The 20266-nt window shown below is 26.1% G+C and overlaps 1 protein-coding gene across 2 annotated transcripts; it reads right to left on the minus strand.

Moving 5' to 3' along the window:
• Nucleotides 1-1187: 1187 nt before the first annotated feature.
• On the minus strand, nucleotides 1188-20266 carry LOC112600836 (acyl-CoA Delta(11) desaturase-like). Of its 2 annotated transcripts, none has more exons than XM_025348149.1 (6): nucleotides 20042-20266; nucleotides 2889-3133; nucleotides 2498-2628; nucleotides 2203-2408; nucleotides 1954-2139; nucleotides 1188-1878 (listed from the first exon to the last, which is right to left on the minus strand). In XM_025348149.1, the coding sequence occupies exons 2-6, from the start codon at nucleotides 3103-3105 to the stop codon at nucleotides 1614-1616; spliced, it is 1005 nt and encodes a 334-aa protein (XP_025203934.1). In that variant the 5' UTR covers nucleotides 3106-3133; nucleotides 20042-20266; the 3' UTR covers nucleotides 1188-1613. The 2 variants fall into 2 exon arrangements, with proteins under 2 accessions (XP_025203934.1, XP_025203935.1); XM_025348150.1 differs by having other exon boundaries at nucleotides 20164-20260.

Consider the following 20266-nt stretch of genomic DNA (forward strand, 5'->3'; position numbering starts at 1 on the left):
ACTTTAATATGACTTTATGTACAATTTGAATTAAAAAAAGGTTTGTGGCATTTGCATTTTCAGAAAATAATTTATCTACATTTTTAACTATTCATAAAATAATAATTTTAAACTGTGATTTAATTATAATTTTAGAAAAGTTTAACATTTGTCAATTTAACTGTATCTCCTTAAATTGATTATTCTATTATAGTTTAAAATGTTTAGCAGAATATTAAACTACTAAAGTATTTCTACAAATAATAATTTTAAACATTTTTTACATTTTTTAATTTTTTCAAAACATTGTATCTCATTATTTCATTATTTAAAAAAAAAATGAATCCACCAGTCCTTTGATGTAATACAATTAGACTACACAAAAAAGTCACTACATCAGTATAGTATCGATTTAAAACTATTAAAAAATATTTATATCAACACTTGTTCATAATATGTTCATTGTTCATTATAATCAATGTGTTTATTTTTACTATGATTATTTAAGATAAAATTTTGTTTATTTCAGTTCTTTATTTTACTTCTAATATCATTAATAATATTCATAACCATGAGAAAACAATAAAAAAATAACAAACAACATTTTCTATACCTACACTTATTATGGGCCTAATATGATGTGTATATGTATATCCATGTGTTAATGTGATAAAAATTCTAGCAATCAGTGTATAATAGTTATATATTATATATAAAAATAAATAATATAACGAATCAGATATTGAATTGAACTAAAATATATTATATGATATAGTAATTATCAAGCTATGACTATTTTGCCAATATTAATTTGTCAACGTATGTAAATGGCACGAAACCAATCAAAAATAATATGTCTAAAATAAGCAATCATCATAAGATGGCAACCTGAACATTAAAGTGAAAAAAAAGTGAAATATCTCACAAATTTCCATTTATCCTTAGACATTGCAATACCACATCCACACCTTCCATCCGTACATATATACACGCTTATATTAATAATAATAGTACTTGATTTTGTATTTATAATTTTGTTAGGAATTGATCTATCATTAGACAGCTGCAACCGATTTACCAAATGTTTATAATATATCATTTTATTTAATACTTATCTAAGTTTTGGACAATGTAACACGATTGGGTACTAATGTTTGAGCATTATTAGCACAATATTTTATTTTATTTCAATGACCACCATATACATATTTATTGAAATATTTTAAAATTTAATTATAATAATTAATAAATTAATAATCCGTGTTTTTTTTTTAATATGCAAGACGTAACAGAAATGTAGCCAAAATTAACTGTACTGTGTATACTAGTATAATATGTATGTATATATAAATATGTGTCAAGAATTCAAGTTATACTAATATGTTGTTACCCAATCGTATTGCTAATATTCACAAAAAAAAAAAAAATCTATAAAATTACACCAAAATTTAAAGTAAAACCAAAAACTATCAAAATACTGAATGCCATTGCAGTTATTATCACTTCAGGTGTATAACATAAATGTATTCTAGTCTTCATAATTTTAGATATTAAATAACATTCTATGAAGGCATTTAAAAGTTTATGAAGTCTTATATAATTATTTAAAAAAACGCATTAATTATGATAATAATCTATTTGCATTCAGCTGGTACTTCGCTCCAACTTCCATCACCGTGCTTGTTTGCAACTTGTCTGACGAGATCTGCTGATGGTGTCTTGCGGTCATAAGCCCATCCAATTTTGGCAAACATATCCAATAATAAAGTAGTTGGATTAGTCATGTTTCCACCATATTCCTCTGCCCTGTAGTCCCATGGGAATGCGTGATGATAGTTATGCCAGCCTTCACCAGTAGTTAATATAGCCAAAGCCATGTTCTGTACAGGTCTTATGCGCCTATTAAATAAATTTTAACATACAAGAAAAATATTAAAAACAGTACAAAAATCATAAGATAAATAAGTCAATTACGTGTCGTATGGTTTTGTTCCCCAAAAGTGAGCCAAACTATTGATTGAAAATGTCATATTAGTGAAAATTACAAATCGCAATACTCCACTAATTCCAATTGCTTCCATCCAGCTTTCATTCCAACAAAATATAGGTACAAGTACAGGCAATATAAAACATAAGGTAATTTTGAAAAACCAATAATATCTATAGAAAAAAAAATAGAATTAATAAGTAATCTATTTATGTCTTTAAAAATGTAAAATGTACTTTGTATGGAATTGCACCAAGGGGTCATTATTTATATCAGTCATATCAATGGTTTTGCTACGACGGAATACTTCTGGGTGTCCACGTTGCATCAACCAACCAATATGAGAAAAGAACAATCCTCGGTTAGCATTATGGGGATCACCATCAGTGTCACTAAATTTATGGTGCAATCTGTGGTCATGAACCCAATCTGTTACTCTGTACTATAATCCAAATAAAGTAATAATATAATTGCATTTAATATATAAATATATATATATATGTGTTTATAATTAATATATTATTCAAATACCTGTCCAGCAACTGAATAGCAAGCCAGAAGGATGATTTGCAATGGAACCTTAGCTTTGTACGATCTGTGAGTGTAATATCTGTGCACACCAGCTGTTACACCAAATTGTCCAATGAATCCAACAAGGAGACCTAATAAGAAAATAAATAATAATAATTTAAGAATAATATTAACAAAACTAAAATTAATATTATTAAATTTAAAACAAATGAAAAAAAATAAAATACATGGTTTATAAATATTAAGGAAATGTTAGTTACAGGAGAAAATAAACAAAACCACAGAATCTATCATACCTGATTTTATGTTTTTAAATTGAGTATGGTAGTAAATATTAAGCCATAAACTAAATTATAGTAAAAATAATATATTATTAAAATATATCGCTTACTCCATAAGATAGTGGCCATTTTGACATTCTTCCAGTAAAGTATCGTACAGATAACAGCTAACACGTGCCAAGTGGTTAAATATATAGCTGTGGCCCATAATATTTCACGTTTTTGTGGAGGTTGTGGCTTTAGAGGTTCTTCTATGCTTTCTTTGTTGTTATTTTCGATCAGAGGCTCAGCCGTCTCTTCGGTCTTTGTTCTCATTTGTACTCCCATTTTAATTGTATGAGATTCAATATAGGACCTGAAAAATTAAAAAATATAAAAATATTTTTATAGTTGTAATAACTAATAGCTTTTCATCAAACTATTATATAAACTTAATATAATAATATAACTAATATATTAGGTGCTATTTTTATAACTCGAAGACTGTTTAAATACGTAACCATTAATTCTCAGTACTCATAAGTAGGTGCATAATTGGTTACTTACTACATCCTAAACATACATATTTATTTCAATCAAATAATGGAAATATACTATTAAATGAATGTTAATTGGGGTTTTTAACTGGGATGATAATAATTTATGTTATTCTTTTTGTCATGGTACTAATTATTTTATAAATAGAAATGAGAGCGATCATTTTTTTATTTTACACTTGAAATAAGTATAGCTGAACAAAATCAGTTAAGACAAAATAGTTTTAACGTAAATAGTAGACACTATGAAAAATAATTTGATTTAATCCTTGTCTTGTCATCAACAGTTGTTATTTCACACTAAAACGTCAATGTCATACGAACAAAGCAAAATATTATACTAAATCATAGACACCAAATGTCCTAAATTTCAAGGTCGTTTTAGTAATGGTTCAATAGAGTTCATTTTATTATAAACATTTTTTATGGATCTATTAGGTTAAAAAATGTTCAGTCAAATGATGTATTCGTAGGCACAATTTGGGGGGTACTTGGGGGTGCTTAGCACTCCCAAATTTTTAATATTTAATTCTAGGACTTTTCATCTTCATAATCATAATAATAATAATAATAAAACATACCGATCATTGATCAGAATAATATAGAAAATATTATCGTCAATTTATTGCTTATATTATAAATTACGATTAATAAATTATTATGTATTAATTACACAATATTTTATAAAACGATTATCAATAAGTCGATAACGATTACGCCGAAACGTCTTTCGGCTATTTGATAAATGGAAAACAGTTACCTACTAATATTGAGAGAGATCTAAGCATTAAAATTGATAAAGATAAAATAATAAATATTTTTAGTAAGTGTCCAAGACGTGCATCTTTAATATAATATTTAAATCAAAATAAAAAATTTAATTACTTATAAGTTATATTTCAAATTGTATTTTATTTTATTATAAATTAATAAATAATAAGGTAGCGTAACAAAAATGTATGGAGCTGTAGGAAAGTGGTGTGGAGGAAAAGTCACCCAAATCATTTTGGTCAACATAATCTAGCACTCTCATAAATTTAATCCAAATTGCGCATATGGATGTATTTAATAAAAGGCATAGTCATTAATAGTTTATAAAACTTGTTTGTCTAGAAATAAAAGATCAATCATTTAACAAAATGCCTGTAAATTAAGGCAAATGATATATTAAATTATAAATACTTAAAATAATAAGTTGTTTCTACAAATGTTTCATTCTTTTTATTAGTAACAAATAACAATAATATGTTTATAAATATAGATTTTAAAAAACAATTACTTTAAGTTTTAGTTTGGTTCCATTTCTTATGAAAAAAATTTTCTGTTGAAACAGAAATTATGAATTTAAAACAAGAATTATTTGAATAAGCAAGAATTTATAAACTTTAAAAATCTATACAAGACACAATAAATATACAAATTACGGCAGTTAAAAAAAACATGGTATTATTAATATAAGTTAGTACTTATTGAATGCATTATTCTTTTAATACATTTATCTAGTCGGTCAGACTGCTATCTATATTCTATACTATCGTTCAGCAAGATAATATGATGTGCTATCTTCTGAAGCTTGAAACTGTTCTATCCCCACTAGCATACCAGAACAGTTAAATGCACTTTCGTGTGCATACAATATGTTCTTTAGTCAAGCATTAGGCATTTTAAAATTTTATTTTATTATAATAATATTATTTAATTTATATCCAAGTTGATCGAAACATATTTTTTATTCTCATAAGAAATTAGTTAGATCTTATTTTTTTTCAAATAACATGAAATGTTTTCATGTATTGCTAAAATTTAAAAACTTGTTATATGAATGAAATACAAAACAAAAATAAACTAGTAAAGCGAGTTTATCCACCGACGAACAAACACGTGTATATTTTCAAATCGCCTCATTATCACGTGTTTCTAAATAACTTTCCGATAATGCGTAAAATCAGAGCACCAATAAAATGTTTCGTTTTATCAATCGACCTACGACCACAGTATAATATTACATCCAAGTCCTCATTACATCAGTGGTAGAGGTTAAACTATCTGGTAAAATTAAACCATTAATACAATAAAAATAAAAACAAAATTGAAATAAATACATAAATCCAAAATCAAATTGATCATAAAACTATGAGTATTACTCATATATTACTCATATACCATAGTCATCACCTCGCCTAAATATCGAGCAAAAAAATATTCATAACTTGAAAGAAATCCAAAATATTTAAATTACTTTAAGAAATCCGAAAAAAATAAGCAGCATTCAATTAAATTCTATAGCTATTTCCCAAGAAATTTAATATGTAATTATTGCGTATTCCTGCGAATTATATAAGATTTGATTCTATATAATATTCAACTGCTGTTACGTTAAAGCAATAAAATGTTTACTTGTAAGAGAAACTAAATATATATTTTTTTATATTATGTTTTCTATACCTATATATTTGTACTTAGTTCTGTACTTTGAAAAGCATTCATTATTGTCAAAATTACGCGTCAACTAAGTTCCAAGTGCGTAGGTACATACTATTATTACTATAATACAAATAAGTAATAGACTAAATAAACGTTATCTATAAAAATATTAATAGGTAATAATCAATTATATAATAATATTAACATTTAACTTTATTTCAATATAGTTATGATATAACAATCCATATCATTTATCATTACCATTATTAAAGTTATCAATTTTTACTATTATTTCACGAATCTGTAATAGAATAAATAATTTATAAGTAATTAACTTTTTTTATGCAAACATACCTATTAAAAATCAGACTTTTATTAAAATTAAAATTTTGTATCATGCTTTTATTTGTAGGAAATAAAAAATGTATCATTATACGTATAAGTAAATAATATATAGATTCTTGCTCATCAAATAGTACATGTCGGTTATAACACATATAATTTGAACAATAATTTAACTAAATTCGTCTTACACTAAAATTCTTCAATATCTATATCATGGTATATTTATAATATAGTAAAAATTGATCGCTTAAATAAGTTTGGGAAGTTAAGAACTTTTTTTCTTGAAGTTACACTAGAAGATTATTTACAAAAATTTTATTACGGTCAAATTCTAAAGAAATTAATTAGGCGTTAATACAATTTGTTAAGCACAGTAGTATAGTAATAATAAATATTAGTTAAATATGATATCTCTATGACTACTGTTGTATACATAAAAAAGTCGAGGAATAAGTTAGATTTCAAAATAATACACGACAAAAAACAAATAACAAAAACAAACTCCAAAATATAAGAAATCGACACATTCTTTTTCATTCAACAACATTCACTATGATTAGAAATTGCAACTGCCAAACAATATAATAAAATAATTTACTCTAGTATAAACAAACTAAAGAATACATTCCCGTTAGATAAAGTAAATTTCAGGAATCTAAACAAAAATTTCTTAACTAATGCAATCACATACAATATATTGCATGAAATGATCTTGAAAAAAAAATCTATTGAAAACTCAATGTTTTTAATAATTGCGTAGGTTAGGTAGATACACAAGATAAAATACAACAGGTACGCATTACAGAATGATCTATATAATACGCACAACAATGGACAATATGGCCAATGACCTAAGATAGCAGAAGCTTTTATTTGAAAATAAAATGATAAAAAAATAAAACCAGTTTACACGAATTACAACACATGTGCTCATACTGTAAAAAAATACAAAAACGGATAAATAACGGATGGCGATGACCAGCTATCGAACCTATATAACCTCTACGTACTCCGTAAATACGTGTCCAATTTTTTAATCGTTGCTTTAGAGCAACCGTCGAAACGAGTTTGGTAACAGTATCGTGGTAGTTTCTTATGTGTCTACGTGTTACCTTCAGCCAGACAGGTTAACATACACTATACGTTTATCGCCATTTATCGTCTCAAAAATAAAATCTATCCACGCAACAACGCACAATATATTCTTAGATCAAGTGATCCATTTAAACGAGTTCAGGTAGTTTTATTTTCAGCCAATTCCAACATATTTATTTTTTATTTCTAGGGCATGCATATAGTTCAGCATAACAGAAAATATGATTATTTTTAATTTCTGTCAATTAGTTTTATTATCATTAAAAATAAAAATTATATTATAAGCTATTTTTCTTTTATGCGATCTAAACTTTTACATAACAACGAAAAAACATTCATTTCTATTTTGAAAAATACATAAGATATTATGACATGTGAAACACGTTTATTTTAAAAATTAGGTCGACAAACGCGAAGTCCAATGCATTTCGTTCAAATTTAATCTGAAGTGAAATTAAATGTAAATATTATACCTATATACATTTTGGTTATAAATGCATATTAAACTAATTAGTTGGGGCATTTATTGGAACTAATACAATGAAAGGTTTTGGAAAAACTTATTTTTAGACTTATATAATGAATTTAGTTCATTGTACTTAAGATTCTAAAACCAAAAATGGATTTATTATTTTATCTCGAATTTACATGGATAAAACGATTGCATATAAAATATCTCAATTGAAATAGATAACTATGTAATATTATAAAATAATTTCCAATAGTTTTTCCTTTGAAATTGAACTATTATCCTTTAGAATTGGTAAATAATTCTCTATAACTAATTTTCAATATAAAAATGTCAGATATATTATATAATAATTAATAATTAATAAACATATAAATATAAAAATGAAACATAATAATTGTATTATATTTTAAATTATCTTAGAGCTAGGACATTTTAAATAATACATTATTGTATAGGTAATATTGAGTAGAACTACTTGTAGAATTTTTGAAGTTGAACGTGAAACTTGACATTTCAATAATCGGGCAAAAAATATTGATGTATTATCATAGTCGTGCGCACAGGAGGAGGAGGAGGAGGAGCGTGTGTAGGCCGTGGCCTCGTGACTTTTTCTTTAATAAATGCATAGATATACTATACTAGAAAGCAAACATTTTTACATTTTACATGAAAAAAGTGTAGCCAGTTTTAATCTTATGGTATAGATATCTGTGAATAAATGAAATAACATTGTTGATTAATCAGTTATCGCATCGACCAAATTATATATTATCACAGAATACTCTACTATCCACTCTGATATCAGCTAGCAGTTTATTTTTCTTATCACAGTGTAGCTATCAACTATTTTATTTATATATTAAATATTTACATTATTTTACGGTTGTAACGTCTTTTAGATAATAAGTTAAAAAAGAAAACTGTGACAATGTATGATTTCTTTCAAAAGAGTACAGTTAAAACTGATAATGCTAAGGATAAGTACTAAGTAAATTATATTAAGCAAGTAATAGTAAAATCTAGTAAGATCAATTAAGATGAAAGTTTCGATTTGTAAATTATTACTTACGGACTCATACTTTTCTAGTATTTTGGGTTGTTTATTATTATACTAATTACTTCAACTACTGATTTAGTGTTTAATTACTGTAAAAAATCAAAATTTGTTATTTATCTTTAGACAAAACTATGTCTAAAGAAAATAACAGTGTGTTACCCAGTACCTCTACTTCAAAAATAGTCAATTCTGATAGTTCATTCAACCTAGCTGGATCTCAAGAAAATATCATATTGATGTTATTAATATTTGGATTTAAAATATCAAATTTAACAAAAATTTTAAATTACCAATTTTTATTATGTTCTAACTTTATCGATCTGTGTTGTTCTATGCATTAAATATATTTGATGGATTTTAGTAATAAATGTTTAAAGGATGTCGGCAAGTACAAATATTATATATTGTACATTATTGTTAAATATTAGTACTTGTGTTAAAAATTGTGATCAAATATTTATTTGTTTGTACTACATGTTTAAATATTAAATACATTAATCTATGTTATTGAGATTTAGATTTAAAGTAGATAGGTTTATAACTTGACAAAAATAATGTTATGTTTCATTTCAAAGTACCTATTTATGTTTTGTATTAACCTAATCTATTTGTGTTGTTCTGTATGTTTAATATATTTCAGTAATGAATTTTTATGGTTAGTATGTTTACAAGTAAATGTATGGTATATATTATCACTGTTATATATTAATACTAGTGTTAAAATGTTTTGCATGTTTAAATCTGTGTTGTTATTGACATTTGAATAATTTAAAATATATAACTTCACAAAAATATTGTTTGTCGCATTTAAAATTATCTATTTATATAAAAAAAATTACTTTTTAACATAGGTTATGACTTATGACAAATATGATTCTAACTCACATCCTGACGATCTTAAAACAAATATATCGAAAAATCAAATTGAATTTAAGTAACGGGTTTTAAAAGAACCATATCAATCATTTAAAAAAAAATTCCCAAGGAGTATTGTTAATTATTTTAGGGAATGCTACTGTCCTATATGATGAAAATTTAGGGATGCACATAGCTATTACACATTGGCTATTATGCTATTTGACTGTAGTCCAGAGATTAGTCTAAAAATACCAACCACGATGTCAACGGCATGTAACATTCCTATGTCTTTGACAGGTAAATGAAGGAAGACAACATGGACCCATTTAACAATATTCAATATTAACAAAATAATAATTACCTATATTAACTAATAATTAAAACAACCGCTGGATAAATGTATCTATTTTATCTAGTCACGGCTATGAAATTTTGAACTTTTGTTAAATCATAACATTATAATTTATATAACAATATTAATTATTATTAGGTCATCTAGTTACGTATTAGTTTTAAAACTACATCAACGTACAATTAACATAATAAATAAATTCAAGTCAATAATTTTTAAATTACTCTAATTTGAAAAAAATCAAGACTATAATTTTATAACGTAGCAAAAAATTATGTTTAAACATTAAAACGATTAAAACATTCATATGAACTAAGTGATTTTTAATAATAAAAATAATACATATAAAACAAAATTTTAAATTATAGATACAAAAAAAATAATTAGTTTGAGGAGTAATGAATATATTATATGACATTTGTTATCATATAACATAAATAACTAATTATTAAATTACCATAATTGCAACAACAATTTTAAAAATAAATACAACTAATTAAGATTTTACTTGTCATAGTCATTACTTCAAAGAATATTCATACCTTCAATACATTAACAATATTTCAAATACATACATCGTTTTGATTAAATATGTGAAAATATTGTATTCACCTAAAGTAAACAAGATATTGCAGTATAAACTTTAACTTAAAAAATATATTATACTAAAGAAACATCGTGTACTACGATAATGGGTAATGATTAAATAGAAGTATAATATGTTGCATTAACAAACTCAACATTCAATTATTATTAATATTAAAATCTTCGGGGCCAGGTCACAACTATAAAGCATAGGTACAAGAGACATAGTACATCAGCGCTATAAAGTACATTTTTTTTCCATTTTATTTACGTGTAAATATAATTAAAACCTCTAACCATACTTTACTCATTAAGATATACCTAACAATTAGAAAAAAAACCAGTTATCTGTGTTATGTCAAGTTTTTTTTTTTTTTTTAATGCTTAAATTAATTTAAAATATTTTCAGTGAAAAATTATTCATAAATATAAAAACTTATAATAAATATATTATATTATATTAATAATGAATTTATCTATAAATGATAATAAATATTTTTAAATCTTCAGAGAATCAAAATACTGAAAATAATTCTAACAAACCACAGTTAAATTATTCTGTTATTTTTTTAATAGCTATCAATGATGTTATAATTACAATGAGTTAAATATAAAGAGGTTTTTACTATATTCTATGTGCGTAAGACAGAGAAAACAATTATACAGGTAAACCCTTATAATAGATTATAATGTATTATTTATAAGCCTCCTAAAACCCACTTAAAAAAATATGACCATGGAATTGTGCCAAATTAAAATAACTTAACAATACAACTATAAAGAATTAAATCGATATGGAACTATTAAAATAAAAAATATAATTTGTTTAAAACAATAAAAAATATACTTAATACCTAATTAAAACATACTGCAACTACGAAAATTATTTTTATATGATACAAGATATTAAGTATAAACACTTAAATTATATCTTGTTTGAAAATATTTTTTGCAAAAGAACTTTGATAGATAAAAATTAAAACAACATAACTACTAACTACATTTCGTTTATTCACATGTAACTCAGCTTTTAAAATGTAATTCATAAAAGCAGTAATATTATGCTATAATAAATTTCATGATGAATTTGCAACCATTAAATAATCTACTTCGAAACCTAACTTAGACCTTGGATGTCAATAAAACTCTTATTCATACACACTTAAAGTGAATACATACAAATGTAAAAAACTTAACGAAGTTAAAATTGTTATACTTACCTAAATTATTTACTGACTAAACATTAATATATTATTAGTATAAATATCAAACTAATATCTAACTAGTTATTTAACATAAATATTTTAATAAAATTCAACAAACATTCAAAAAAAACTTCTAGTTTAATAGTATAAATTATACTTTTTTATTGCATGTTTTAAATTCAAAGCATATTTTTGTTTAATATATTTAATTAATAAGCACTTATTTCGCAAGTATAATAATTTTGAATTATTTTAACTTAAAAAGTTTTTATTTTATGTTATAGTAAATATAATTGGGCAAATTAGCATGAAAATAGTTCCGAAAACATATTTAAAAACACATATCGTTCTAAAGTCAATTAATTTTTATCTCTCTCTGCTAAAAATCTAAAATATGAGATCAAGATTTATTGATAACAAATAACAATAAATTTATAGTATTGTTTAAAAATAAGTAAAATAAGTAAATAAGTGATTTTCCGATTTATTTAAAACCTCCAAAAAGATACGATCAATTTACGTACGTTATAAATGTTTATAAACTAGATAAATACATTTTGTTGATAATTTCATGAAAAATTAAAATATTTTTTTTAAGAAAATGCTTTGCTCTCCTTCTCATAAGTCTATGTAATTACCAGGGCTCGCGAGTTCATGCCTTCAACAATGCCTAAGTATGCACTTATGCTCTAAAACCCGATAAAATAAGCCTTCTTAAAATGCTTTGGAATATGCATTTATAACAACTAAAAATCTAAAACTATACATTTAAAATAATACAGATTAAAAAAAGAAAGACTAAAATACTCAAAAAATAAACGATTGTAAAAGTATCAAAAATATAAAACTATTTCATTATATAGCACGTTTTCCAGTAATTTTTTAATGCAGGCATGATACACTGATTAACCAAATGAAATAGTAACTACCTACTGTGTTTAAATTTTAATAATTTTACATAGTGCAAAAATATAAATGATTACAATCTTCATCAAATTTTGGTCAAAAATACGCTAAATATGCCCAATAAAATAAAAAAAAAACTCATAAATATGATAAACAGGTAAAAAACCTCTAAATATGCAAAAAGAAACTGTACGTTCTTAACCACGGCACCTTGAAATGGACTTCTATGTCATCTAGCATTATATACGAATTAGCAAAATTAATATGCAAATGCAAGAACTCACGAGCCTTATTGGTAATTGTTAAAATATTTTTAACATTTCAAATAAACATCAGAGAACTAAATTATTGAACACAAGACGTTCTTTTATTTTTACAAGTCTAATCTTTTTTATTATTATTATTTTTGCTATTATAGGTAGCTGTTAATTAAATACATCACAATACTATTTTTTATATTTACGATACTAAACTGATCATAACAGACAATTAATATAAAATAAGTTTACCGACTTGAAAGAAAATACCAAGAATAAATTAATAACAAGTTTTACGTAGATTATCAACATTATTATCACAGTTAAAAATATAGATTTTAACTTTTAATCATCATGCACAAAAATGAATTAAAAAGAACAATAAACTAAACAAAATATTCATACGTTAGACATTAAAATGTCCTTTATTATTTTAGTTTTATTAAATAAAAGTAGGTAATTGAGTGGATTATTTATTTCTGGGTAGTGATCGACATCCAATTATCTTTAATAAAATTTAATGATTAATCATAAATACAAAACAATTTGTTTTATGTATTAATCAAAGAAGATGATTCAAAATTACAAACAGTCTAACCTACTTATATAATAGGTTAAATTTAAGCTCGTTAAAAATTTAAAAAGATCGACTAAGCGCTATCACCGCTATTCAATATATTGATCATTTCTCATTTTTTAGGTTTCAACGCCTTTCACAGCCTTTATGTCACCTTATAAATTCTAAACGTTGACGACAATTAATTTAAATTAAACTGTAGTCTCATTTTAAATAGTTTATTTAATGAAATAAATATGAATTTACTTAATTCAAAATAGTATTTTACTGGATTGCATGCATTAGATAGAAAAAAAATTACATCTTACAAATCAAAAATTGATATTAATAATGAATGATGAAGGATATTATTAGTCATTAACTCATAAGCTTTATTATTTTTATAACCCATAAATAAAATGTAAATGTTAATGAATAAATTATATAATTAAGTTATACAGATTTTTCACGAATTTTGGTACCCTGATTTAAAGCAATGTGGAAAGGATTCTGTATTTTTCAATCTTCATAAAGAAGCTAAATTAAATATATAACATAAAATGCACAAGAATTTAAAACATATCATATTATTTTTTTGCATGGTAGAAACTCTAGATAAAGTGCAACAGGGGAAGTTGAACCACAAATTTACGAACAATTCAGGAAAAACGTTCACATCAACTTCTTTGTCATTCTTTGATTATTGACTGAACTTATGTCGTGTTCAGCTACTGAAAATATTCCAAGAATATTATATTTTAGGTCATACGTTTTATTTTATAAACAATTGATTGCTTACATTAATATTCAAGAAAAATAACCTTAATATTATACTATACATATAAAATATTTTGTTGTTTATTAACGGTTTTGTACTTTCAAGATAACGCCATAAATAAAATTATTGAAATTAAGATTGAGCACAATCAACAAAAATAATAGTATGGGAATTATTTGTTAAATTCTGACTTTAAAAAGTTTCACAGATTTAATTTAATTATTAGTTTTTTTTGTTATTTATTTTTAGCCATTAATGAAAATTTTTATAAAATGTATTATTTTATTTTTTTAATATTTGAATATATTGACATAATTTACAAGTTATAACGTTTTAGATATGTATATAATAAAAATTTTTAAAGATTGAAACTATTTAGTTTTTAAATTAATATGTTGTGAATAATTGTTCATAAATCAATTTAATCCTTATGACTAATGAAAATACAGGTTCATAAATTCAAATACTATCATATGTATATAACCTTTTCGTGACCAATTTTTTAATATCAAATAAATTATCTATAACAAACATCAATTTTTTAAATGTAGATTGTATATATAACAATGAACACTTATAATTAACGATCTAAACTTTGCACACATAAACCATCATATATTAAATAAACCACCTTTACACACTATTAAATTATTTACATAGTTAGGTATTATCGTACTGATTATTTTTTAGTAGGCATTAAAAATCACTGTTCACTGTACAAGTGAAACAGTACAGTGTTTACTGTAAAAGTGTACATACTTAAATAAGTATAAAGTACTCAACACTTTGTGCATACATTTAACTACAACAAATAGTTATGTACATAATTACTTACAGGAGCGCCGATGTATTATGAAACACCTATGACAATTTTATTTTAAATCAATACACTAACCCTTCTATTAAAAAAAATATTCCTTTAAAAAACAATATCGTGCAGCAATTCTTTAACTGTGCGTAACCAGCACATTCGAGAGAACAGAGGCTCCACTGCATATATATATATACCATTTAAAGGTTTAATATTTTAATAATACATAAACATAATACGTGATAATATTATTATCTTCTTAATCAAATCTTAAATGTTGCGTAAATGTAAATAACTTTTCATTACCCGTGGGCCATAATTACCAAAAAATGACGCCAAGTTGATGATATAATTTAATCACTGTATATTTTATAATTAACTATAAATATTAAATACAGTAGTGTACTGTGTAGTGTGTATTAGACATTAGTATGTATAGCAAAACGTAATGAATGACTGTACCTAATATATAGCCAATAGTAACCTAAGACGTTTTACTTTTAAGTTATAACTGAATGTAGTAAAATTTATAGACAATTAAACTGAGGTCCCTATCCCCCCACACTTATTTTCCAGTGACAAATATAGGCAAAACTAACTTTCAGCGCCTCTGCCTACGTTAACAGTTCTTGCAATAATTACATAACTATGTATTTGTAATATAAATAAAAATTTAGCAAATTTGATATGATATAATATTTATTTGGTATTGAATTAATTTATTTTCAAATTTAATATCTTTATAAATAGATAAACAATATTAGCTATTCATTATTTTGCAATTTGATTTATGTATGAAAAATTGATTACAAAAACCGTATAAAATTAATAAAGAAGAACTATAATTATTAATTATTTTAGTAACAAATTGATTTCTAATTTGCATGATATGTATAATAAAGCCAAATCTTATTACATTATATAAAAATAAAATACGTAATAATAAATAAATGGTGAAAAATAAAATAAATTTATTCCTTAAAAATAATATTGATAGTCATTTTTAGATACCGAATAAGGAAGCTATTGGTTTAATAGCGGTTATGTTTATACCCACATCACTAAAATGATCAATTATTTGGACAAAAATTCAAATTTTTTACAATTTTTTTTTTTAATTGTAGAGAAAACTAATAAATTGATATAGTTGAGTTAACCACTTTTTACGTTATTCATATAATATTCGTAATAAAACAAGTTAAATGTATGTATTTTTAAATGCATGCAAAATAAAAACAATGAAATTTACAACAGGTTTTAAATGAAGTTAAAAGTTTTTTTTTTTATAATAGTAGGTAATAGTGTAATTTAGAAAAATCTTCTAAATACAAAATTGAATTTGAGCTGAGAATGATCCTACTATTAACACCCGAAATTTTTATTCAAAAGACAATTTTATTATTGTGAAATGAAAACCTAAATATACCTTACTTTATTAAAAAATTTAATTTGAAAACTAAAACTACTACCTACAATTTATATGTCTAACCTATATACCTACAATTTTATCATATACGTATTTTACACATTTTACTCTAAACTTTTTAAATCCTTCATTATAATTTGTCAAAAACTACTAAAAGTTCTAAAAATAAATACGACTTCTGAAAATACCATAACTTTATTTTACTATGATGCGTCTATATACCTACAACACATCATTATTGTTAAGCTTATGACTTTCTACGTTTCACTCAAAATCCTAATTACAATAATAAATCTAATATATGTATAACGTGTGACTGTAGAGCTATTGATTACTAATTTAAAAGAATTTATGTTAAGTAAAGGCCATTATTTATTTCGCTAATTATACATTTTTTAAACAAAACTTAAAAAGGGTCAATCGATTTTTCTTCTTTTCGAGAATAGCTTACTACATAAAATATGAAAATAGAATTCGTTGAAATATTATCCAAGGTCTAAAATATTATGACTAGAAAATTATAAACTAAAATAAATACAATAACCATTATTGTCATTCAATTGAATCCTCATACAACAAAAAATTAAATCTTTATAATAGATTAATGAATAATTTTATATTATCATATACAAAAAGTAATAATGCACTATTGCAGTTTATAACAATACGAATATGAAATTAACAAATTAATTTAGATTCTTTCATAATACATTACTCATCATTAACCAAAAAGTATATTATACTATGTATATATATATATTCCATTAAGAGTGATCTATCCAGGATGTGGAATGTGGATTAATCCAATATAAAATTTTGATTTATATTATCCTAAGTGTGACAAAATTTTAATTACAACAAACAATACATTCAAAACTAATTAAAAAAATAAAATTCATAAGCCACTTAAATACATTCATTGCCATTCACTCAATCGTTACAATATTAAATGATAAATAAGCTACCAAGTTGCTTTAAAAAAAGATAATTTTAATTACAGTAATTTTTCATTATTGTAGTGAGAATGCAAATTTATTATTACCTAATAATTTTATACTAATATAGAACAATCTTTTACTTAGTAGAACATTTTTCAATTTATAAATACAATTATCTATATAATTATGAAATATAATGAGGTAATTATTATAAAAAAATAAGGATAATATAAAGAAAACTGTATAGTAACAGATTAACTTAACGATGTTACTATTTACATAAATTTAATTAATGCAATTTTAAGCTTTTACCCCAAAATTGTATACTAACGATAAATTTGTACAAAATAGATACAACAATTATAACGCTAAATAAATTAATATAATTCAATACAATAGTATAATATTTCAATAAATTTTGTAACAAGATTTTTCTTTGTTCAATACTTATATTTAGTATACATACTAGAAATATTTGATTACACCAAAACATAGATACTGAAAAGTTTCTTATTCTGAATTTTTAATTGTCATTCTTATTAAGATAATAGAAAAAATATTGATGCACTACCGAAATTATACCCATTTGACACCTTCCGGTCATTAATATCTTCAGTTAATATCATAAGTCTACAAAAAATATATTCAAACAAAATATTTGTCTATGTAATCTGGTTAAATTGGCCATACAAATTTATGAAATAATAAAAACTACGCTACTCGTGTCTACAGTAAAAAATATGTTTTATCGATTTAGTGACTGTTTAAAATAAAAACGAACGTTTTAAATGTTATGATAATATACTCATTAAGCGTGTATAATTCAAAAGTCATTCATAACCAGTACATACCAAAATGTCTCGAAATTTTATCATAACATAATTTATAATTAGACCATGTTAATACCAAATAATGAAAACGTGATTCGTGAATTAACGAGAATAAATTACAAATAAATCACTACTGTTTGTTGAGAAATATCAGTAGGTGAACCCTAGCTCATTGCAAGTTGTAACCAAGATTTTAGCCATTAATTAATTTTTAATTATATTCTAAGTTGTGGCAATTCCACAGGGCACCTGATGATTGCCTCCGGATCTAGTCATGTATCAGATTAACATGGTTTCACGGTGCAAAGGCCGTGCACGTAGCGTATCGAGTTACATTTCGCAGTATGCCAATTAACACATTTCCGTATCCGACAACATTTGACCAACCTCAAATACCTAACTTAAAGGTCACACGCATACACACTTTACACGTAGCGGTGGTCGGTATAAGGAGTGCGTGCGTGCGCGGTTACAATGCACAACGGACGCGGGGGAAGGGGAAATGGAAATAATGCGATAAAATCACAATAAAAATGTTAGAAAAAATGATATTACGTAGGTAATAAAAAAAAAACCCCCGTTGGGCCCCGCTGCTACACTATCGACGGTCACGCCGAAGATAATAATTCGGATTTTAAAATATAAGAAATAACAATACTATAATAACCTATCCGCGCATCGTGTGATCGTCGCGTGTTGAATTTTCTTGCGCGTCGGAACGGGACGCAAACCGTCCGGACCTCAGATATACAGCGAAAGGTTGGTGGGGGCGGGGAATGCGTTACGGCTACCGAAACCCGTTCCGATCAATTTAAACGTGAACATCATTTCAACACGGCGACGGAGTGGTGTCATCGATTGAATACTTGATCTGTATCGTGTACACTACAATAATTATTATAGTAGCAGAACAATAAGTAGGTAAATAGCGTTCGGAGACGATGGATAGAATTATCGTATCGGCGCGTAGAGGTCACCGGCACGGGATGGTTGGTCGACGCGGTACGACGTCGGCGGCTCAGTTACGGAGCGACGGGTGATGGCGGGGCGGCGACCGCAGGAAACAAAGATTTGAACGACAGCAGTGGGAGGGGAGGGGAAGAGATGGAGGAATAAAAAAACCGTACGGACGTGCATATACTCAATATCGCTATATTGTTGTGTTCTACGCGAAATAAAATCTTGTCCAACTGGCGCGACACGCGCGATCGTCATCCGGCCGTAGGCGTATATAAAAAAAAAAAAATATGTAGCTGCCGAAATCCGTTAAAGACCGCGAGAGATTGGACTCGATCGACGACCCTCCGCCCATCATTACCACAGCGGCATTGCGATGGTCTACCGCGTCGCCGTCCGAGACCACGACTGTAATAAGAGACGTTTACATTGCAATACCGCCGATGTGCTCGGTTCTCGGCCACGAAATGCGTATCGTTTATGAAAATATCAGAATGCATTTCCGCGAGATTGTCGGACGGGCACGGGTAACGGGGCGGGTGAGGGGCGGCAAGGGACGGTATCGATTTGCGACATTTTCGCGTGCACGAGGGGCAAGCGCTAAGCGGTTTTCCCGACGGTGGCGACGGGACCCGAGCACTGTGCCGAACCCGACTTCCGGCTGAAATGTGCTTTTGACGAGGTGAAAACGGACAACGAGAATAATAATAAGATAAACCCGCCCGTCGCGGTGGCCATAGCGAGGGTATTTCACACAGCCAAAGCGGTTCGGGTGAGAACGGCGGCGGCGTTATGCCGTTACGATATACGATAAAATAACTCTCTAATATTATTTGGGCCTACCGATTACTACGGTTACAATGTGCAGTACTCACTTGAAATGGAAATCTTCGACGTTGCGCGTGCACGCGATAGGAAAATATAACCTTATATTTTATAAATAAACTAACTTATCCGAGTACGATATGACGTTTCTCATATACAATAATAAAGTTACCTTACTATAAGATACAATGTGGTATCCACACGGATTGTGTACGGTGTACACGTACACGGTGGTGGTGCGAGTTCGGTTGACTGGGCCCGGTGCCTGCCGGCTT

This window comes from Melanaphis sacchari, unplaced genomic scaffold (assembly GCF_002803265.2).
Source record: "Melanaphis sacchari strain LSU unplaced genomic scaffold, SCAv2.0 Contig72_pilon_pilon, whole genome shotgun sequence".
NCBI classification, from domain to species: Eukaryota; Metazoa; Arthropoda; class Insecta; order Hemiptera; family Aphididae; genus Melanaphis; species Melanaphis sacchari.

Excerpts from the sequence above, each read along its gene's own strand:
- LOC112600836 (XM_025348149.1), bottom strand. The coding sequence starts at position 3,105 with ATGGGAGTACAAATGAGAACAAAGACCGAAGAGACGGCTGAGCCTCTG. Across the intron at positions 2,409-2,497 it reads GCTATTCAGTTGCTGGACAG|TACAGAGTAACAGATTGGGT; the intron begins GTATTTGAATAA and ends TTTGGATTATAG. Across the intron at positions 2,140-2,202 it reads TTGGTGCAATTCCATACAAA|ATATTATTGGTTTTTCAAAA; the intron begins GTACATTTTACA and ends TTTTTTCTATAG.